The 18,205-nt window shown below is 39.9% G+C and overlaps 1 protein-coding gene across 1 annotated transcript in view; it reads left to right on the forward strand.

Annotated features, from left to right (window-relative positions):
* The first annotated feature begins 2,726 nt into the window (after positions 1 to 2,726).
* Positions 2,727 to 18,205, forward strand: part of LOC144013571 (uncharacterized) — a 47,106-nt gene continuing 31,627 nt past the window's right edge. Inside the window, exons 1-2 of the mRNA XM_077512625.1 lie at positions 2,727 to 3,315; positions 14,528 to 16,160. Of these exons, the coding sequence (XP_077368751.1) occupies positions 3,192 to 3,315; positions 14,528 to 16,160 (1,757 nt within the window). The 5' untranslated portion in view covers positions 2,727 to 3,191. The remainder of the gene's footprint in view (positions 3,316 to 14,527; positions 16,161 to 18,205) is intronic.

Genomic DNA, 18,205 nt, shown 5'->3' on the forward strand with positions numbered 1-18,205 from the left:
GCTGATGTGACATCACGCACGGGCATACATGTATGCTATACTGCACAACAAACTTTGGATGGACATTATGGGTGATTTAACTCACCGTTTGCATCTACACACTAATAAACGTTCAGCAATTCAGCGAGTCGGTATCTATGAGAGTGTAGTGGCTCGAGAATGTTGCGTTCAATGACTGCTAACAGAGTAAGAAATTTGATATGTGGACTAAACTTTTTACAGGTCCACATTTTTTTATACGTACAATTTTTTTTACAGGTACAAATCATGATTCTCCCAAACTGCAAATTTTTTTCTCCACTCCGTTCCCCCCCAACCCTATCCCCCACAACTTTACATCTCCAACTGCCTTCCTTTGTATTCTTAAGCACCCTTTCAAGGTGTTAAACACTTTGTCCCCCGCAACTGTACATCAACTGCCTTCCTTTGTAATCATAAGTACCCTTTCAACGAGTTCAGCACCTACGAGCCCCTCCCCTACCCTCCCCCTTACACATGGTAGTATATTTTGAGTGAGAGCACAGCACACAATCTCAGACTTCATTCAGACGTCACAATGGCATACGCAAAAAGGCTAACCCTTGAGCAAGCTTTAGCAATGCTGCAGAGTATGTCGGACTGCGAATCTGATGGTGGAAATGTTGGTGACATCGCATTTCAGAATAAAGATGATGGCACCGATTCTTCAAGTGATGAGAGCGATTCAGCTGAGAATGTGAGTATTTGTGCACCAGTAAATCCTCCACCCCAGAGGCCCACGAGGAGACAAGTAGCCAAATATGTGATTGAGCAGGAGAGTTCAAACACTGAGGCCTCATCAGATGAAGAGGAATACACAGTGCATGTCAACCCTTCTCGGAGCAAAAAATGAAAAGTTGATGATGCTGGTACAATGCCTGGATTCACAGAGAAGGGGAAAGATGGCACTGTTTGGTTGCACCGGAAAGTTGGAGACTTCACTACCCCTGAAAACCCACAAACTGCCTTCAATGGTTCTGGAGGGCCAACAGAGTCAGCAAGACGTAAAATCACAAGTCGCCTTCAAAGTTTCCTCTGTTTGGTGGATCCAAGCATGTTGCTGACCATCAGAGAATGCACAGTCCACGAGGGCCGCAGAAAAAACCCCAGCTGGCAGTTGAGCATCTCCGAGCTGATGGCGTTCCTCGCACCGAAAACAAAAAACAAATACTGTCATTGATTACAACCATCTCAAATGTGGTGTTGACATCATGGATCAGAAACTTCGAAATTACTCTGTGCGTGCAGGAACAAGAAGATGGCCCATGGCTGTGTTTTACAACCTGCTTGACATGGCTGCCACAAATGCACATGTTTTGTACACAGCATGTAAAGAATCAAAAGAAAGTCGCCGATTGTTCATGCTGGAGCTTTCAGAGGAGCTCAAAAACAGGCACATGCAGCAAAAGACACAGGAGGAAGAGCGCAAACAACTACTTCGTGAGATGAGAGTTTCTCAGCACAAAAAGACTCAGTGCCAGGTGGGCATACTCTGCAATAAAAACAAAAGTACTCAACGTTGTGTACACTGCCGCAAATTTACCTGTGGCAAATGCAGGAAAGCTTCACCTTGGGAATGTGGAAACTGCTAGATGGGACAATTGTATGCTACATTTCTCCAATTTATATGTAGCGCTTTGTTCGTATGTAGTCAGACTGCACATCTTCATGTGAAATAAAAACATTTTCAAAGTTATACCTTCTCTTTCTGTGTTGTTTTTTTCAAAACTGAAATTGAACTGTTTGGGTGGTAATTTCATTCTTCTGTTCTAGGAATATGTGATATTTCCAGGGTAGATTTTTATTATTGGTGTGTAGACTGCAATCAAATTCCCATTCACGAAAGATTTTCAATAGAAATATTTCAGATGCAACTACGCTCTTCATAAAATGACAGGCTATTGTAATAAAAATAATTTTTTTTACGGCAAATTCAAAATGTTTCTTGGCTCAAAAGACAAAACAGGATGTTGGTGAGTACCTACTGGCCCCTCCCTCCACCCTCAAACACAATCGTTTGCAAAACAATTTGCAATGCTCTGGGGTCAAAGAGCTAACACAATCGTTTGCAAAATGCAAAACAGTTTGCAGCTCAATGGAGACAATGGAGATTATTCGCTCTGTAAGGGGGGGGGGGGGGGGGGGATCATGCAGCGAAAAAGGAAAATTCCGGGAGTGCCAGTGTTTTAAAGATACAAATATATGCTTTTTTCTACATGTACAAAAAAAAAATTTACAAGTTACTTTTGCACCATATTTAGCTCCATATTTTTATGCCTGCGCGATAGTGCGCATTCGTAAAAACATGATACGTCATTTAAAAAAAAAATCTTAAATTCTTGATGCATGAGAAAGTAACCATTTTTAATTCGACAGGTTTCAAAGACGAACGTTTTACTTTTGAACCCATTACATTCCTAGTGAGTCTTCATTGTGATAATTTACGTTTAGTCTGCAGTATTTTTATTGTCTTTAGAACAATACGTGGCCAATATCATTGGATAGGTTTGGAGGGTGGGTGAGGCAGGGGGGGTCATTTAAAACACACACACTGCAGACTTACTATAAAGTACAACAATGCAGACTCAATATAATGTAATGATGTCAAAAGTGAAATGTTCATCTTATAGGACTCAAAATTACGTAGTTACTTTTAAATGCCTCCATAATCTATATTTTTTTTGTTCCATGTTGTATCGTGTTTATTACGAACGCGCACTATCGCGCACGCATATAAAGGTATTTTGTTCTCGTGGGGTTGCCGTAGTTAGCGATTTAAGATGGCGGGATCTTTTGCGCATGCGCGTCACCGATCGTGCAGGGTCACCGATAGCGTCTTGACACCGCCCAAAATCCAGTCATGTATTCAGGTCAGTGCTCCTGTCTGACTTCGAAGTTCTTTTGCTCCGGAAAATCTTTCTTTTCGAATTGGTGCTGAGCACACAGGACGCTCATCAATGCTTTGAAGGACTGCAACATCATTTATTAAGCCTTTGTGGCCAGATAAAGTCGTCTCGGTGCGCCTTGAAACTTTGCCCCCTCGTTAGCTTGGTTTAGCTTAGTTTAGCTTACCTTAGCTTAGCTTAGCTTGCTAGCCGCTACCAACCAGACGTGCTTGGTAACTGCGACACACCGACAACTAAGTGTGACATTTTGGGCGTTATTGTGCCAACATGTGCGCAAGAACGACACCGAAGGACAAAGAGGAACTTTTTGGAGTAAAAGAAGAGAGTGAGGAACATCTTCAACTGCTGGGCCACGTTTGCATGCAGCCTCGTGTTGTGCTACGCAGAGCAGGTTTGTACATTTCTTAGCTTGCTTACTTCGTATAGTCGAACTTGTTTCTATCGTGAAAATAATATTCATGTGTTTGTAGTTGAATGGAATCCTACACAGCCCCAAAAACTATAGTGATGGAGAAACCAAAGCATTCTGAAGTACTGAATCAATCTGAAGTAATTTTGTTGAAGTGGCTCGAAGCATTTGACCGGAACCAGACTTTTCAGGGTGTCCAAAATATGGTAAATTTGGTAGGCCAAAGAATTTGTTTAAAGGGACCGCAACATGAAAAATAAACTTTTTTTCAGGCCTGCGCTCTGAGGATGAAATGAACTGTGGCGTTTTAAGGCAATGAGGAGCATTTGCCCTATTTTGTCAATGATTTTGTTCACAAAATGTGTTCCTTTATCCTTGTAAATGGTTTCAAGGATACCATGTTGTGGTATGATATCTTTGCATAGTGCCTAAGCTACTAAGATTTCGACCTGTTTTGAAAAAAAGCATTGATAATGACTACTAGACAGTACTATTTTCCTTCACTTTTGTTTAGCTCAATGAAGTGCATGTGTATCCTCTGAAAAGGATATGTAGCTTGGGGTAACTGACCACGTTTTGGACTCAAGTTTACCTGTGGATTGTGTCGCGCACAGGATAAACAAGCTTTACAAAAATTCCTTGAAAATCGGTGAAAGCCGTAGGGGGTATAATGTCTTTGTACCAAAGCTGTCATCCCCGCTGTTGAGATACGAGTCTTTAGTTTATGTTTGTGCCATTTTTCTTAGGTTTCTAATGTTCTTAATTGAAAGACAAGTTCAGGTCTCAGCAGGGCTTCAATGCATTGACTCACCAATTGTTTGGTCAGGCGATGATGTCAGGAACCAGGTTATGGATGTTGGGTCGTTTTGAAGAGGTGATATGTATACAATACTACTCCTTTGGCTTGAAATATTACAGGATATCAAATGATAGTAAAATAATAATACAACTCATACAACTAATGCGACTAATGCTTGAAAAACCTTATCAAGCCGAGAGGCCTACCTAGCTTGTTTTCCCTCACACACATACACACCAAGCAGAGCTAAGGCAGCCATCTTGCTTTTAAGCCTTTTACCCAGCAGGAAGTGCACATCTACCACCAGCAGGCCCACCCCGCCAGGCGAGCAGCCAAGGGAAGCGCAATTCTTCTCTTTCACCAGTAGGGTCTTTGCTGACCTCGGAGCAGCTTTCACACATGTTGTGGTATCCAGAAGAGCAGATTGGATTGCATTCGACCCATTGCTTTTAGCAATTTTGCCTCGATTCTGGTCAGCTTGCACCACTGTTGCTACTTGTAGTTGTTGTTAGATCAGTAAACCACATAAAAAAACATAAAAAAACAGCAACTTTCCAGCGGTTGAAACATTTCTATCAGAGCAGATTCCATTGGATGATTTGGATCCAATTCATTTTCAATGACCGTTTGGTAGTTTCGCCTCTCCACAATGCACCATGCCGCTACCCATAATGCACCTTGAATTTGAGATGCGCACTTCGCTTATTAAGCTGCTGCCAAGCGCTACACGAGGGATCAAACTAAATGACAATATTACAAGTATTTCTGTAACATTATTGTTGTGTTTACCTTCGTCTATCCGTGGCGTACTGACTCCAGTGTCCATCACTGTGGCTTTGAATTGGCCGTCACATAATTTCTCTCGGCAGCTGCTGTACTGATCCATGAGCGTTTTATAGTCTTGCTGCAGCTATCTTTGCAACTTATACAGACTTTTTGAGGATCGTGTGAGCATTTAAGGTGTTTACCTCACCAAGCTTGGCAGTAATAACGTGCATGGTGGCTTGGATGAAGCTGATTCAAAGTCGTGCTGATGTCTTCGTCTCCCAAATCTTTAGAAGAGCCTGCAGCTCGCTGTCATCCTATCCATTCGCTTTTCCTCCATTTTAAAATATTGCAACCAATGAGGACATCATCATAACTAATAAATATTGTAAATACTGTACGAGTGTACGCTTGCAGCAACTGCATGCTCGCAGCTAGGCTAATGGCGGCTGTGCAACACACCTCCAAATTCAAACAACCAATCAGACCAGCCAAACAGGAGTAGTAAAAAAATTAAATTAAATTTAAAAAAGTCTTGTTTTTTTTTTTCACTCTGTCCGCCTGGTCAGTGGTCCGCCTCCATCTCCGTGTGTCAAGGTCCGTGTGAAACATGGACGGCAACGGCGCAAACATGGTTCAGGGCGGAGCATCGACTTAAATTTTTCCAGTCGACCTATTTTTAAAGTCAACTTGGTCGACTTTTTCCCAGCCCTCGTTGAAACGAAGATTCTGTTCCAAATCATCCACTTTTTGTTCCAGGGCAACAATGCGTCAATTTTTTTCTTGTCTCTTTCTTCAATTGCCGTATTTCCTGAAGAAGTGGCTCAATGCTCTTCTTCATTTCTTACCTCTGAAAACGCAATTTAATTGGATATGAAGAGCCCAGTCTTCGGTAATGAGGTCGTGGACGTACGAGTGCGCGCAGCGTGTATGAGCGTGCAGTTTGTTTTCGGCCACAGGTGGCAGTAGCGATTTGACATTTTAAATCTTCCGTATAGCTGCTTGAATATTTACAGAAAAAAATCATTCAAAATAAGTGGTCTAAAATTAAAAAATAAGAGGTTTCTCATTTATCAATGTAATAAAATTATTAATAATTTTAAAAACCACTCCTGTAGTAAAAAAGAAAAGAAAAACTACATAGCAGGTTTATTGGTGTACATCCATCCATCAATCCATCCATTTTTGTAACAGCTTGCTCCTCACAAGGGTCAAGGGGGTGCTGGAGCCTATCCTTGCTGGCTTCGGGCAGTAGGCGGGGTACACCCCAAACTGTTTGCCACCCTTCGCAAGGCATATTGGTGTGGTGCACAATGGTCTAAATTTTATTTAGATTTAAACAAGGCTTGATTTATTCAAAAATCAATCTTGTCCAAAATGTTTAGACAATAACGTACATGAATTTTTTTTTATCAGTAAATTTAACAAAGCTTGTTCAAAATAGCTACTCATATCTTTTGCGTAACTTAAATGCCAGATAACTTGTGCAAAAAAAATACTCACAGCCTTTTGCTCAACATAAATGCCATACATAGCTTATACAAAAAAATTAATTATGGCTTTTGCATAACCTAAATGCCACAAAGCTTGTGCAAAAAAAGCTACTCATAGCCTTTTGTTCAACTTAAATGCCACATATATAGCTTGAGCAAAAGAAAAATACTCATAGCTTTTGCATAACTTAATTGCCACAAGTAAGTCGTTCTAACAATTGTTAAACCACACATCCAGTATTCTGCAAATATACAACTCAACTCACAATAACATTTGTAGAAACAGAACTTCAAGATCAACAGCGTAAAAATAATCGGCACCGCCTTTTATTGTAATAAACTCAAATTCCTTACAAGCAAAATTTGCCTGTCAACTGACTCTGGCAAAAGACAAGCTCTGGTGCATGTCACAATGTTTCCCCCGGTACTAAATACAGCTCAAGTTTGTTGTTTGATGGCGTGCGTGTACTTATCTTTGCTAGACTGCGGTCAGGCCAGCCGCCACTCGAAAAGACGAAGTCAAGCCAGCCGCCCCAACGATTGTTAATACTGTGCATTACGGTAACGTGCCGACGTGCCCCTGCGTTGGCCACCTTCAAAATAAAAGCTGAGCAACACCTGGTTTATGGTTTAAAATAAAGAATCATAAAAAAATAACGGTTTGTTATTCCAGAACCAGACCAGTTCTAAGGGACACTACTCCACCCCAGGTATCCAACCAAAGTACTTTGAACAAAATCTGATGTTGGATTTCAAAATAAAACTCATTTGAAAATTGCAATCTCGACTATAATCCCTGATTTCAAAAAATCATTAAAAATTCATGGTTTGTTATCCCAGTACCAAAACAGTTCTAGGGGACACTACAGCACCCCAGGTATCCCGCCAAAGTACTTTGAACAAAATCTGATGTTGCATTTCAAAATAAAACTCATTTGAAAAGTTACATCTCGACTATAATCCCTGATTTCAAAAAATCATTAAAAATTCATGGTTTGTTATCCCAGTACCAGACTAGTTCTGAGGGACACTACAGCACCCCAGGTATCCCGCCAAAGCACTTTGAACAAAATCTGATGTTGCATTTCAAAATAAAACTCATTTGAAAATTGCAATCTCGACTATAATCCCTGATTTCAAAAAATCATTAAAAATTCATGGTTTGTTATCCCAGGACCAGACCAGTTCTAAGGGACACTACACCACCCCAGGTATCCAACCAAAGTACTTTGAACAAAATCTGATGTTGCATTTCAAAATAAAACTCATTTGAACATTGCAATCTCGACTATTATTGTTGATTTCAAAAAATCATTATAAATTCATGGTTTGTTATCCCAGGACCAGACCAGTTCTAAGGGACACGACACCATCCCAGGTATCCAGCCAAAGTACTTTGAACAAAATCTGATGTTGCATTTCAAATTAAAACTCATTTGAACATTGCAATCTCGACTATAATCCCTGATTTCAAATAATCATTAAAAATTCATGGTTTGTTATCCCAGGAACAGACCAGTTCTAAGGGACACGACACCATCCCAGGTATCCAGCCAAAGTACTTTGAACAAAATCTGATGTTGCATTTCAAAATAAAACTCATTTGAACATTGCAATCTCGACTATAATCCCTGATTTCAAAAAATCATTAAAAATTCATGGTTTGTTATCCCAGGACCAGACCAGTTCTGAGGGACAGTACACCACCCCAGGTATCCAACCAAACTACTTTGAACAAAATCTGATGTTGCATTTCAAAATAAAACTCATTTGAAAATTGAAATCTCGACTATAATCCCTGATTTCAAAAAATCATTAAAAATTCATGGTTTGTTATCCCAGTACCAGACCAGTTCTGAGGGACACTACAGCACCCCAGGTATCCCGCCAAAGTACTTTGAACAAAATCTGATGTTGCATTTCAAAATAAAACTCATTTGAACATTGCAATCTTGACTATTATTGTTGATTTCAAAAAATCATTACAAATTCATGGTTTGTTATCCCAGGACCAGACCAGTTCTAAGGGACACTACACCACCCCAGGTATCCCCCCCAAAGTACTTTGAACAAAATCTGATGTTGCATTTCAAAATAAAACTCATTTGAAAATTGCAATCTCGACTATAATCCCTGATTTCAAAAAATCATTACAAATTCATGGTTTGTTATCCCAGTACCAGACCAGTTCTGAGGGACACTACAGCACCCCAGGTATCCCGCCAAAGTACTTTGAACAAAATCTGATGTTGCATTTCAAAATAAAACTCATTTGAACATTGCAATCTCGACTATTATTGTTGATTTAAAAAAATCATTAAAAATTCATGGTTTGTTATCCCAGTACCAGACCAGTTCTGAGGGACACTACAGCACCCCAGGTATCCCGCCAAAGTACTTTGAACAAAATCTGATGTTGCATTTCAAAATAAAACTCATTTGAAAATTGCAATCTCGACTATAATCCCTGATTTAAAAAAATCATTAAAAAATTCATGGTTTGTTATCCCAGGACCAGACCAGTTCTAAGGGACACTACACCACCCCAGGTATCCAACCAAAGTACTTTGAACAAAATCTGATGTTGCATTTCAAAATAAAACTCATTTGAACATTGCAATCTCGACTATTATTGTTGATTTCAAAAAATCATTAAAAATTCATGGTTTGTTATCCCAGGACCAGACCAGTTCTAAGGGACACTACACCACCCCAGGTATCCCCCCAAAGTACTTTGAACAAAATCTGATGTTGCATTTCAAAATAAAACTCATTTGAAAATTGCAATCTCGACTATAATCCCTGATTTCAAAAAATCATTAAAAATTCATGGTTTGTTATCCCAGTACCAGACCAGTTCTGAGGGACACTACAGCACCCCAGGTATCCCGCCAAAGTACTTTGAACAAAATCTGATGTTGCATTTCAAAATAAAACTCATTTGAACATTGCAATCTCGACTATTATTGTTGATTTCAAAAAATCATTAAAAATTCATGGTTTGTTATCCCAGGACCAGACCAGTTCTAAGGGACACTACACCACCCCAGGTATCCCCCCAAAGTACTTTGAACAAAATCTGATATTGCATTTCAAAATAAAACTCATTTGAAAATTGCAATCTCGACTATAATCCCTGATTTCAAAAAATCATTAAAAATTCATGGTTTGTTATCCCAGTACCAGACCAGTTCTGAGGGACACTACAGCACCCCAGGTATCCCGCCAAAGTACTTTGAACAAAATCTGATGTTGCATTTCAAAATAAAACTCATTTGAAAATTGCAATCTCGACTATAATCCCTGATTTCAAAAAATCATTAAAAATTCATGGTTTGTTATCCCAGTACCAGACCAGTTCTGAGGGACACTACAGCACCCCAGGTATCCAGCCAAAGTACTTTGAACAAAATCTGATGTTGCATTTCAAAATAAAACTCATTGCGACTATTAAGTCGAGATTGCAATGTTCAAATGAGTTTTATTTTGAAATGCAACATCAGATTTTGTTCAAAGTACTTTGGCTGGATACCTGAGATGGTGTAGTGTCCCCTAGAACTGGTCTGGTCCTGGGATAACAAACCATGAATTTTTTAATGATTTTTTGAAATCAACAATAATAGTCGAGATGTAACTTTTCAAATGAGTTTTATTTTGAAATGCAACATCAGATTTTGTTCAAAGTACATTGGCGGGATACCTGGGGTGCTGTAGTGTCCCCTAGAACTGGTCTGGTCCTGGGATAACAAACCATGAATTTTTAATGATTTTTTTAAATCAGGGATTATAGTCGAGATTGCAATTTTCAAATGAGTTTTATTTTGAAATGCAACATCAGATTTTGTTCAAAGTACTTTGGCGGGATACCTGGGGTGCTGTAGTGTCCCTCAGAACTGGTCTGGTACTGGGATAACAAACCATGAATTTTTAATGATTTTTTTAAATCAGGGATTATAGTCGAGATTGCAATTTTCAAATGAGTTTTATTTTGAAATGCAACATCAGATTTTGTTCAAAGTACTATGGCGGGATACCTGGGGTGGTGTAGTGTCCCTTAGAACTGGTCTGGTCCTGGGATAACAAACCATGAATTTTTAATGATTTTTTTGAAATCAGGGATTATAGTCGAGATTGCAATTTTCAAATGAGTTTTATTTTGAAATGGAACATCAGATTTTGTTCAAAGTACTTTGGTTGGATACCTGGGGTGGTGTAGTGTCCCCTAGAACTGGTCTGGTCCTGGGATAACAAACCATGAATTTTTAATGATTTTTTGAAATCAGGGATTATAGTCGAGATTGCAATTTTCAAAGGAGTTTTATTTTGAAATGCAACATCAGATTTTGTTCAAAGTACTTTGGCGGGATACCTGGGGTGGTGTAGTGTCCCCTAGAACTGGTCTGGTCCTGGGATAACAAACCATGAATTTTTAATGATTTTTTTAAATCAGCAATAATAGTCGAGATTTAAATTTTCAAATAAGTTTTATTTTGAAATGCAACATCAGATTTTGTTCAAAGTACTTTGGCTGGATACCTGGGGTGGTGTAGTGTCCCTTAGAACTGGTCTGGTCTTGGGATAACAAACCATGAGTTTTTAATGATTTTTTTTAAATCAGGGATTATAGTCGAGATTGCAATGTTCAAATGAGTTTTATTTTGAAATGCAACATCAGATTTTGTTCAAAGTACTTTGGCTGGATACCTGGGATGGCGTCGTGTCCCTTAGAACTGGTCTGGTCCTGGGATAACAAACCATGATTTTTTAATGATTTTTTGAAATCAACAATAATAGTCGAGATTGCAATGTTCAAATGAGTTTTATTTTGAAATGCAACATCAGATTTTGTTCAAAGTACTTTGGCTGGATACCTGGGATGGCGTCGTGTCCCTTAGAACTGGTCTGGTCCTGGGATAACAAACCATGAATTTTTAATGATTTTTTGAAATCAACAATAATAGTCGAGATTGCAATGTTCAAATGAGTTTTATTTTGAAATGCAACATCAGATTTTGTTCAAAGTACTTTGGCTGGATACCTGGGATGGTGTCGTGTCCCTTAGAACTGGTCTGGTCCTGGGATAACAAACCATGAATTTTTAATGATTTTTTTAAATCAGGGATTATAGTCGAGATGTAACTTTTCAAATGAGTTTTATTTTGAAATGCAACATCAGATTTTGTTCAAAGTACTTTGGTTGGATACCTGGGGTGGTGTAGTGTCCCCTAGAACTGGTCTGGTCCTGGGATAACAAACCATGAATTTTTAATGATTTTTTGAAATCAGGGATTATAGTCGAGATTGCAATGTTCAAATGAGTTTTATTTTGAAATGCAACATCAGATTTTGTTCAAAGTACTTTGGCTGGATACCTGGGATGGTGTCGTGTCCCTTAGAACTGGTCTGGTCCTGGGATAACAAACCATGAATTTTTAATGATTTTTTGAAATCAGGGATTATAGTCGAGATTTCAATTTTCAAATGAGTTTTATTTTGAAATGCAACATCAGATTTTGTTGAAAGTACTTTGGCTGGATACCTGGGGTGGTGTAGTGTCCCTTAGAACTGGTCTGGTTCTGGAATAACAAACCGTTATTTTTTTATGATTCTTTATTTTAAACCCTAAACCAGGTGTTGAGCAGCTTTTATTTTGAAGGTGGCCAGCGCAGGGGCACGGCGGCATGTTACCGTAATGCACAGTATTAACAATCGTTGGGGCGGCTGGCTTGACTTCGTCTTTTCGAGTGGCGGCTGGCTTGACCGCAGTTTTGCTAGCGTTAGCCACGCCGCACTCTCGAAGACGTGAGCATTCCTCCCATTCTTTCGGATGCATTTGGCGCAAGTGCTGGAAGAGGTTAGTTGTGCTGCCTGCGATTTTTCGTTTTCATAGCTGTTCGGCAAACCTTGCACACGCTTTTACTTTGCTCTACGTCGCTCTTGTAAAAGCCCAACATGAGTCCCTTTTCTGGGGTCTTCTGGAGCAGACAACGTGCGCGAGTAGGCAGCGTACTGTTTGGCCAAAGTAGCTCCCGGTGATGTGGAAGCGTCACTTTCCTTCGCTGCCGGTTGGCGTGGGTTGGCTTCGCCGCCTGGGAGTCCGTGTAAAGGCCTCAGGATACTTCTGCGTCAGGCTCACGTGGAGACGTTACGGCTCCGCTCCGCTCCTGCGTTTGCTTTCAAACTTGTGCGCGATACACCTCAGATTAATGAATTCATTTGTTCGTTAATTTCTGTGCGTGGTGATGTGGAGTGCCTGTATGGCTGTTGCGGGTTCCTGTGCGCCTACCGATGATGTCACATACCGCAGCGTCACTATAGTAAGCTGATGTCATCAGCAAGCGCGCCAGCCACCAAACGAAGGACCACAAAACAACGAGAGTAAACAGAAGCGAGCCGCTCAAGGTTAGATGATGTGTATTTATTTATAAGCAGCTCGATTTCACGATTTAGCTCATTTTCACATCGTGGTACTTTCAATGGACGAATTAATCAAAGGAATTTGCTTTATCGCCCAGCCCTACAATGATCCAATAATTATTTGCAAAGGGCACACTGCCACAGTTTTGCTGCCCTTGCTCTTTTTAATTGGTTTTCGTCTACATCCAAACCTGTCACATGTACCACATTGCATCTGTAAAAAGAAAGAGACCAAGGCAAAAAAAATTGCCATTTTGTGTGCAGTTATGTCAGTAGTAAAGAACAGGGAATAATCGCCCGTTGTAGATAACATAATCTGTGCCATTAAAATGTTATATAATTATTTATTGTAATAAATAACTTTTCTGTTACTATTGGTAAAGTAGTACTATGCACACAAAATATGATCTAAATATAGATGATGCACACCTCTTAATTTTTCAGTTAAAATCTTCACTCATTTTGAATGATTTTTTTTCTGTAAATTTTAGTGCTTGAGCTCAATAGCTTCCAGGTCATTCGACCTATTGACCCCAAATCAGTGCTGCATCATAGTGGCATGTCTGATAGAAGATGCACACCTTTTATTTTTTCATTTTAGACCTGCACTTATCTTTAATTAATTATTTTTGTAAATATTAGCTTTTGAGCTCAATAGTTTACGTCATGTGACCTATTGACCCCCAAATCAATGCACACCTTTTATTTTTTCACTTCCACTTATTTTTATTTTTTTTTTTTCTATAAATATCAATTTAGCTCAATAGCTTCCATGTCATGTGACCTGTTGACCACAAATGCATGCTGTATCATAGTGGCATGTCTGATAATGATGCTCACCTTTTACTTTTTATTTTAGACCTCCACTTATTTATTTTTTTAAATATTTTTTTTCTGTAAATGTTAGTAATTTAGCTCAAGAGCTTCCAGGTCATGTGACATATTGACCCCAAATCAATGCTGCATCATAGTGGCATGTCTGACAGAAGATGCACACCTTTTATTTTTTCATTTTAGACCTGCACTTATCTTTAATTAATTATTTTTGTAAATATTAGCTTTTGAGCTCAATAGTTTACGTCATGTGACCTATTGACCCCAAATCAATGTTGCATCATTGTGGCATGTCTGATAGATGATACACACCTCTTATTTTTTCAGTTTAGACCTCCACTTATTTTTCTATTTTTTTCTTTAAATATTAGCAGTTTAGCTCAATAGCTTCCAGGTCATGTGATCTATTGACCCCAAATGAGTATTGGTTCAAAGTGGCATGTCTGCTCGATGACACACCTTTTTTCCTCTATTTCAACCTTTCCTTCATTTTAAATTAACTTAATATTGTACATATCAATGTTATTGCTCAATATTACCCCACAACAATATTACCCCCTCATTTGGAGCCGCTAGCTACAAAAAAATGGAGGGCAAAGTGGAAATGGAAACTTAAGGTATTTAGTTTTTTGGCTGAAACAGTACGTCGATCGCTACTTTTGTGGTGTAAATTGTCATTCAGTAAATCGTTTGTGTCTGCATGTACTCGTCTTGCTCAAGCTATCTTAGCTTGCGAGCTGCTAACAAACAGACTGCACAATTGCTACACATTCATCAGCAGCTGTGCCCAAGTCAAGGTGCCACTGTAGAAACAATACACGTCAAGTCATGCTTTAGATTTGACTTAACTGAACCAAATGTGTATTTGTCTTCTTGTGCCTTGCAGACGTTGGTGAAAAATATCTTGCTCCTGAGAAACAGGAACTGAAGTCTCCTCATGTTAAAGAGGAGGAGGAAGAGCATGCTTACATTAAAGAGGAGGAAGAGCCCCTTCGTGTCAAAGAAGAGGAGGTTGAGGATGATGTCACCAAGTCACCACTGACCTTTGTTGCTTTAAAGAGTGACGATAACGGTGAGCATGAGGAGGACAGAGGGGCGGAGCCCCAAAGCAGCAGCTCAACTCAACACATGAAGACAGGAGGTGATGCAGACCAGTGGGGACCACCACAAGCACAAAGTGATGACACAAGGTCACAGTCTGCTGACACTGACGACGACGATGATGAATACGCTAAACGTAATCAGGCTGACAACAACCGATGCAAATGTTCTCAGTGTGGGAAAACATTTAGTTCAAAAGGGAATTTGAAAGTTCACTTGAGAAAACACAGTGGAGAAAAACCTTTTGCCTGCCCAGATTGTGGCAAAAGCTTCTCTCAGCAGTCAAATTTAACAAAACACACAAGAACACACACTGGAGAAAAACCTTTTGCCTGCCCAGACTGTGGCAAAAGCTTCTCTCAGCAGTCAAATTTAACAAAACACACAAGAACACACACTGGAGAAAAACCTTTTGCCTGCCCAGACTGTGGCAAAAGCTTCTCCAACAAGGGAAATTTAAAAAAACACACAAGAACACACACTGGAGAAAAACCTTTTGCCTGCCCAGACTGTGGCAAAAGCTTCTCTGGGAAGTCACATTTAACAATACACACAAAAACACACAGTGGAGAAAAACCTTTTTCCTGCTCAGACTGTGGCAAAAGTTTCTCTTGGCAGTCACATTTAACAATACACACAAAAACACACAGTGGAGAAAAACCTTTTTCCTGCTCAGACTGTGGCAAAAGTTTCTCTCGGCAGTCACATTTAACAAGCCACACAAGAATACACACTGGAGAAAAACCTTTTTCCTGCTCAGACTGTGGACGAAGCTTTAATCATAAGTTAAGTTTAATAATCCATACAAGAACACACACTGGAGAGAAACCTTTTTGCTGCCCAGACTGTGGCAAAAGCTTCTCTTATAAGAGAAGTTTAAAAACACACACAAGAACTCACACTGGAGAGAAACCTTTTTCTTTCCCAGACTGTGGCAAAAGATTCTCTGATAAGGGAAGTTTAAAAAGACACACAAGAACACACACTGAAGAAAAACCTTTCGCCTGCCCAGACTGTGGCAAAAGATTCTCTGATAAGGGAAATTTAAAAACACACACAAGAACACACACTGGAGAGAAACCTTTCGCCTGCCCAGACTGTGGCAAAAGATTCTCTGATAAGGGAAGTTTAAAAAGACACACAAGAACACACACTGAAGAAAAACCTTTCGCCTGCCCAGACTGTGGCAAAAGATTCTCTGATAAGGGAAATTTAAAAACACACACAAGAACACACACTGGAGAGAAACCTTTCGCCTGCCCAGACTGTGGCAAAAGATTCTCTGATAAGAGAAATTTAAAAACACACACAAGAACACACACTGGAGAAAAACCTTTCGCCTGCCCAGACTGTGGCAAAAGCTTCTCTCGGCAGTCACATTTAACAAGACACACAAGAAGACACGCTGGGAAGGAACCGTTCAGTTGCAGTATTTGTGCTCAAAGATTCTCTTGTAAAAAGCTTGCTGAGAGACACGAGTGTGCTGGTGACGATAGCAGCCATCTTTGAAGCTTAAAAATAAAAATAAAGGGTGTGAGGCTGTGCTATGTTGTAAAAGTGTCAATGATTTGGAATAAAATAGAAAGGGAAGAAAAAGGTGATCGACGCTGATTTTGAAAATGATAAAGAGGAATATTAGAAAAAAAATGCAAAGAAACATGAAATACAAAATCAAAATGAATTTGCATTTTGTTCAGGGACATCATGAATCAACTCCTCCCCTTGTAGTCCTTCGCTGATCTCGAACCTTTCTCATGCACATTGAGACCCAACGAGGTGATATTTTGCATGGAGCCCCCCAGAACCCAAAATTTAACAGCAACAAAATTTAAAGGGGAACTCAACCCCAAAATGTTCTTAATATGTTGTATGTGCCTCCACGAGTCGAAACACGGCATTCAGATTAATCAATTTTGCTCCATTTCCAAGTGTCAGCGGCTACGACAATAACCTCAAATCATGTCGGATATCTCTTGCCGTGTACAGTGTTGTGAAAAAGTATTTGCCCTCCTCTCAAATTCTCCCTTTTATTGCGCAGTTTGCCAAGTTGAACATTTATCAAAGATAACCGCTATTATGACTTGAGACGTCGACATGACTCCTTCCGTGTCGGTGACCTTGTTCGAGTGAAAACACAGCCCAGGTCAGATGCTCACTCTAATTTTACAGCTCAACTTGCTCCCCTATTTGAGGGACCACTGTGTGTGTCCGAACGACTCAGTGATGTGAACTACAGACTCGCTTGGGTGGACTCTGGTGCTGATGCTGGTGTTTATCATATTGTGAATATGCAGCCGTTCCATACTTGGGATTCTCTCACTGCCAAGAGACAATTGGTTTCCTCTCCTGCTGAGAGGGGGACCTCTGGGATCTCGGACACGGACTTTTCCGCCCCTCAGGCCCCATTAGGAGATGCTGATGCTGAACTTGAGCCATTTCGCTTTGGTTCAACGGACATTGACTCTGATTGTGAGGCGGACACTGTTCCCCGGGGTCTCCCGCCCGGGTCTGAACCCGACCTGGCTTTAAAAAAAAAAAAAAAAAAAAAAATCCACTGTACATTTTCATTTTTACAATTGATTATATGTCGATTTTTGTTGTATACGGTGCTTGCCTTTTGTGCGTACCATCCATAATTGTGTTCTATGTATCGATGCTATTTGGTATGGTCAGTTGCTTCTTAAGCTGTTTACGGCTGTGATCAGCCTTTTTCTCACCAGGCAGTGTGCGACCGCGCCACGTGGTGCTTCTTTGGTTTTGTGTCGAAGTAGTTTTTTTTTTCCCTTTTGGCGAGGAATAGTTTGGTTTTTTTTGTATTGCCCTGAACGGAAATTATAATGCGCGGTGGCGTCGAGCCCGCTCTCTCTTTGTGTTGTTTGTTTAGAATAAATGTTGACTTTGTGGACGGAAGTTGCTCTCCCTTTTTGTTTTGCTGGCCCGCTGCGCCGTCCATGGCAAATCAGCCTCCGCGCGTTACAGACGCTGCGGAAACACAATTCTAAATTCCCTGCTGAACTTTTAAACCAAGAAGTCCCTTTACCCAGAACTCAAAGGAACTGGACTTGTTGGTGTAAAAGCAGCAGCTCTTCATTAGTAGGATATGCTATGTAATCTTAAAATCAAACATTGTCTTGAAGGCTACCTGTTTAAGCTGCATGTCCAGTAGGGGTGGGCGATATGGCTTTAAATTTATATCACGATATTTCAAAGAAATTTGCGGTGACGATATTTATGACGATACAGTGGTACCTCTACTTACGAACGTCCCTTCATACGAAAGTTTCAAGTTTTGAAACTCCTCAACAGGAAAATATTGCCTCTAGTTGTGTGAAGGCTGGAGGCCTTGTATTTTTATTATTCCCACGATTCACGCCTTACCCACAATTCCCGATTTCATACCCGATTTTTTCCCCATGATTCTTAATGGGAGATTCTACATTTCACATTTACTTCCACATTTTTC

Source organism: Festucalex cinctus, chromosome 1, assembly GCF_051991245.1.
Source record: "Festucalex cinctus isolate MCC-2025b chromosome 1, RoL_Fcin_1.0, whole genome shotgun sequence".
NCBI lineage: Eukaryota > Metazoa > Chordata > Actinopteri > Syngnathiformes > Syngnathidae > Festucalex > Festucalex cinctus.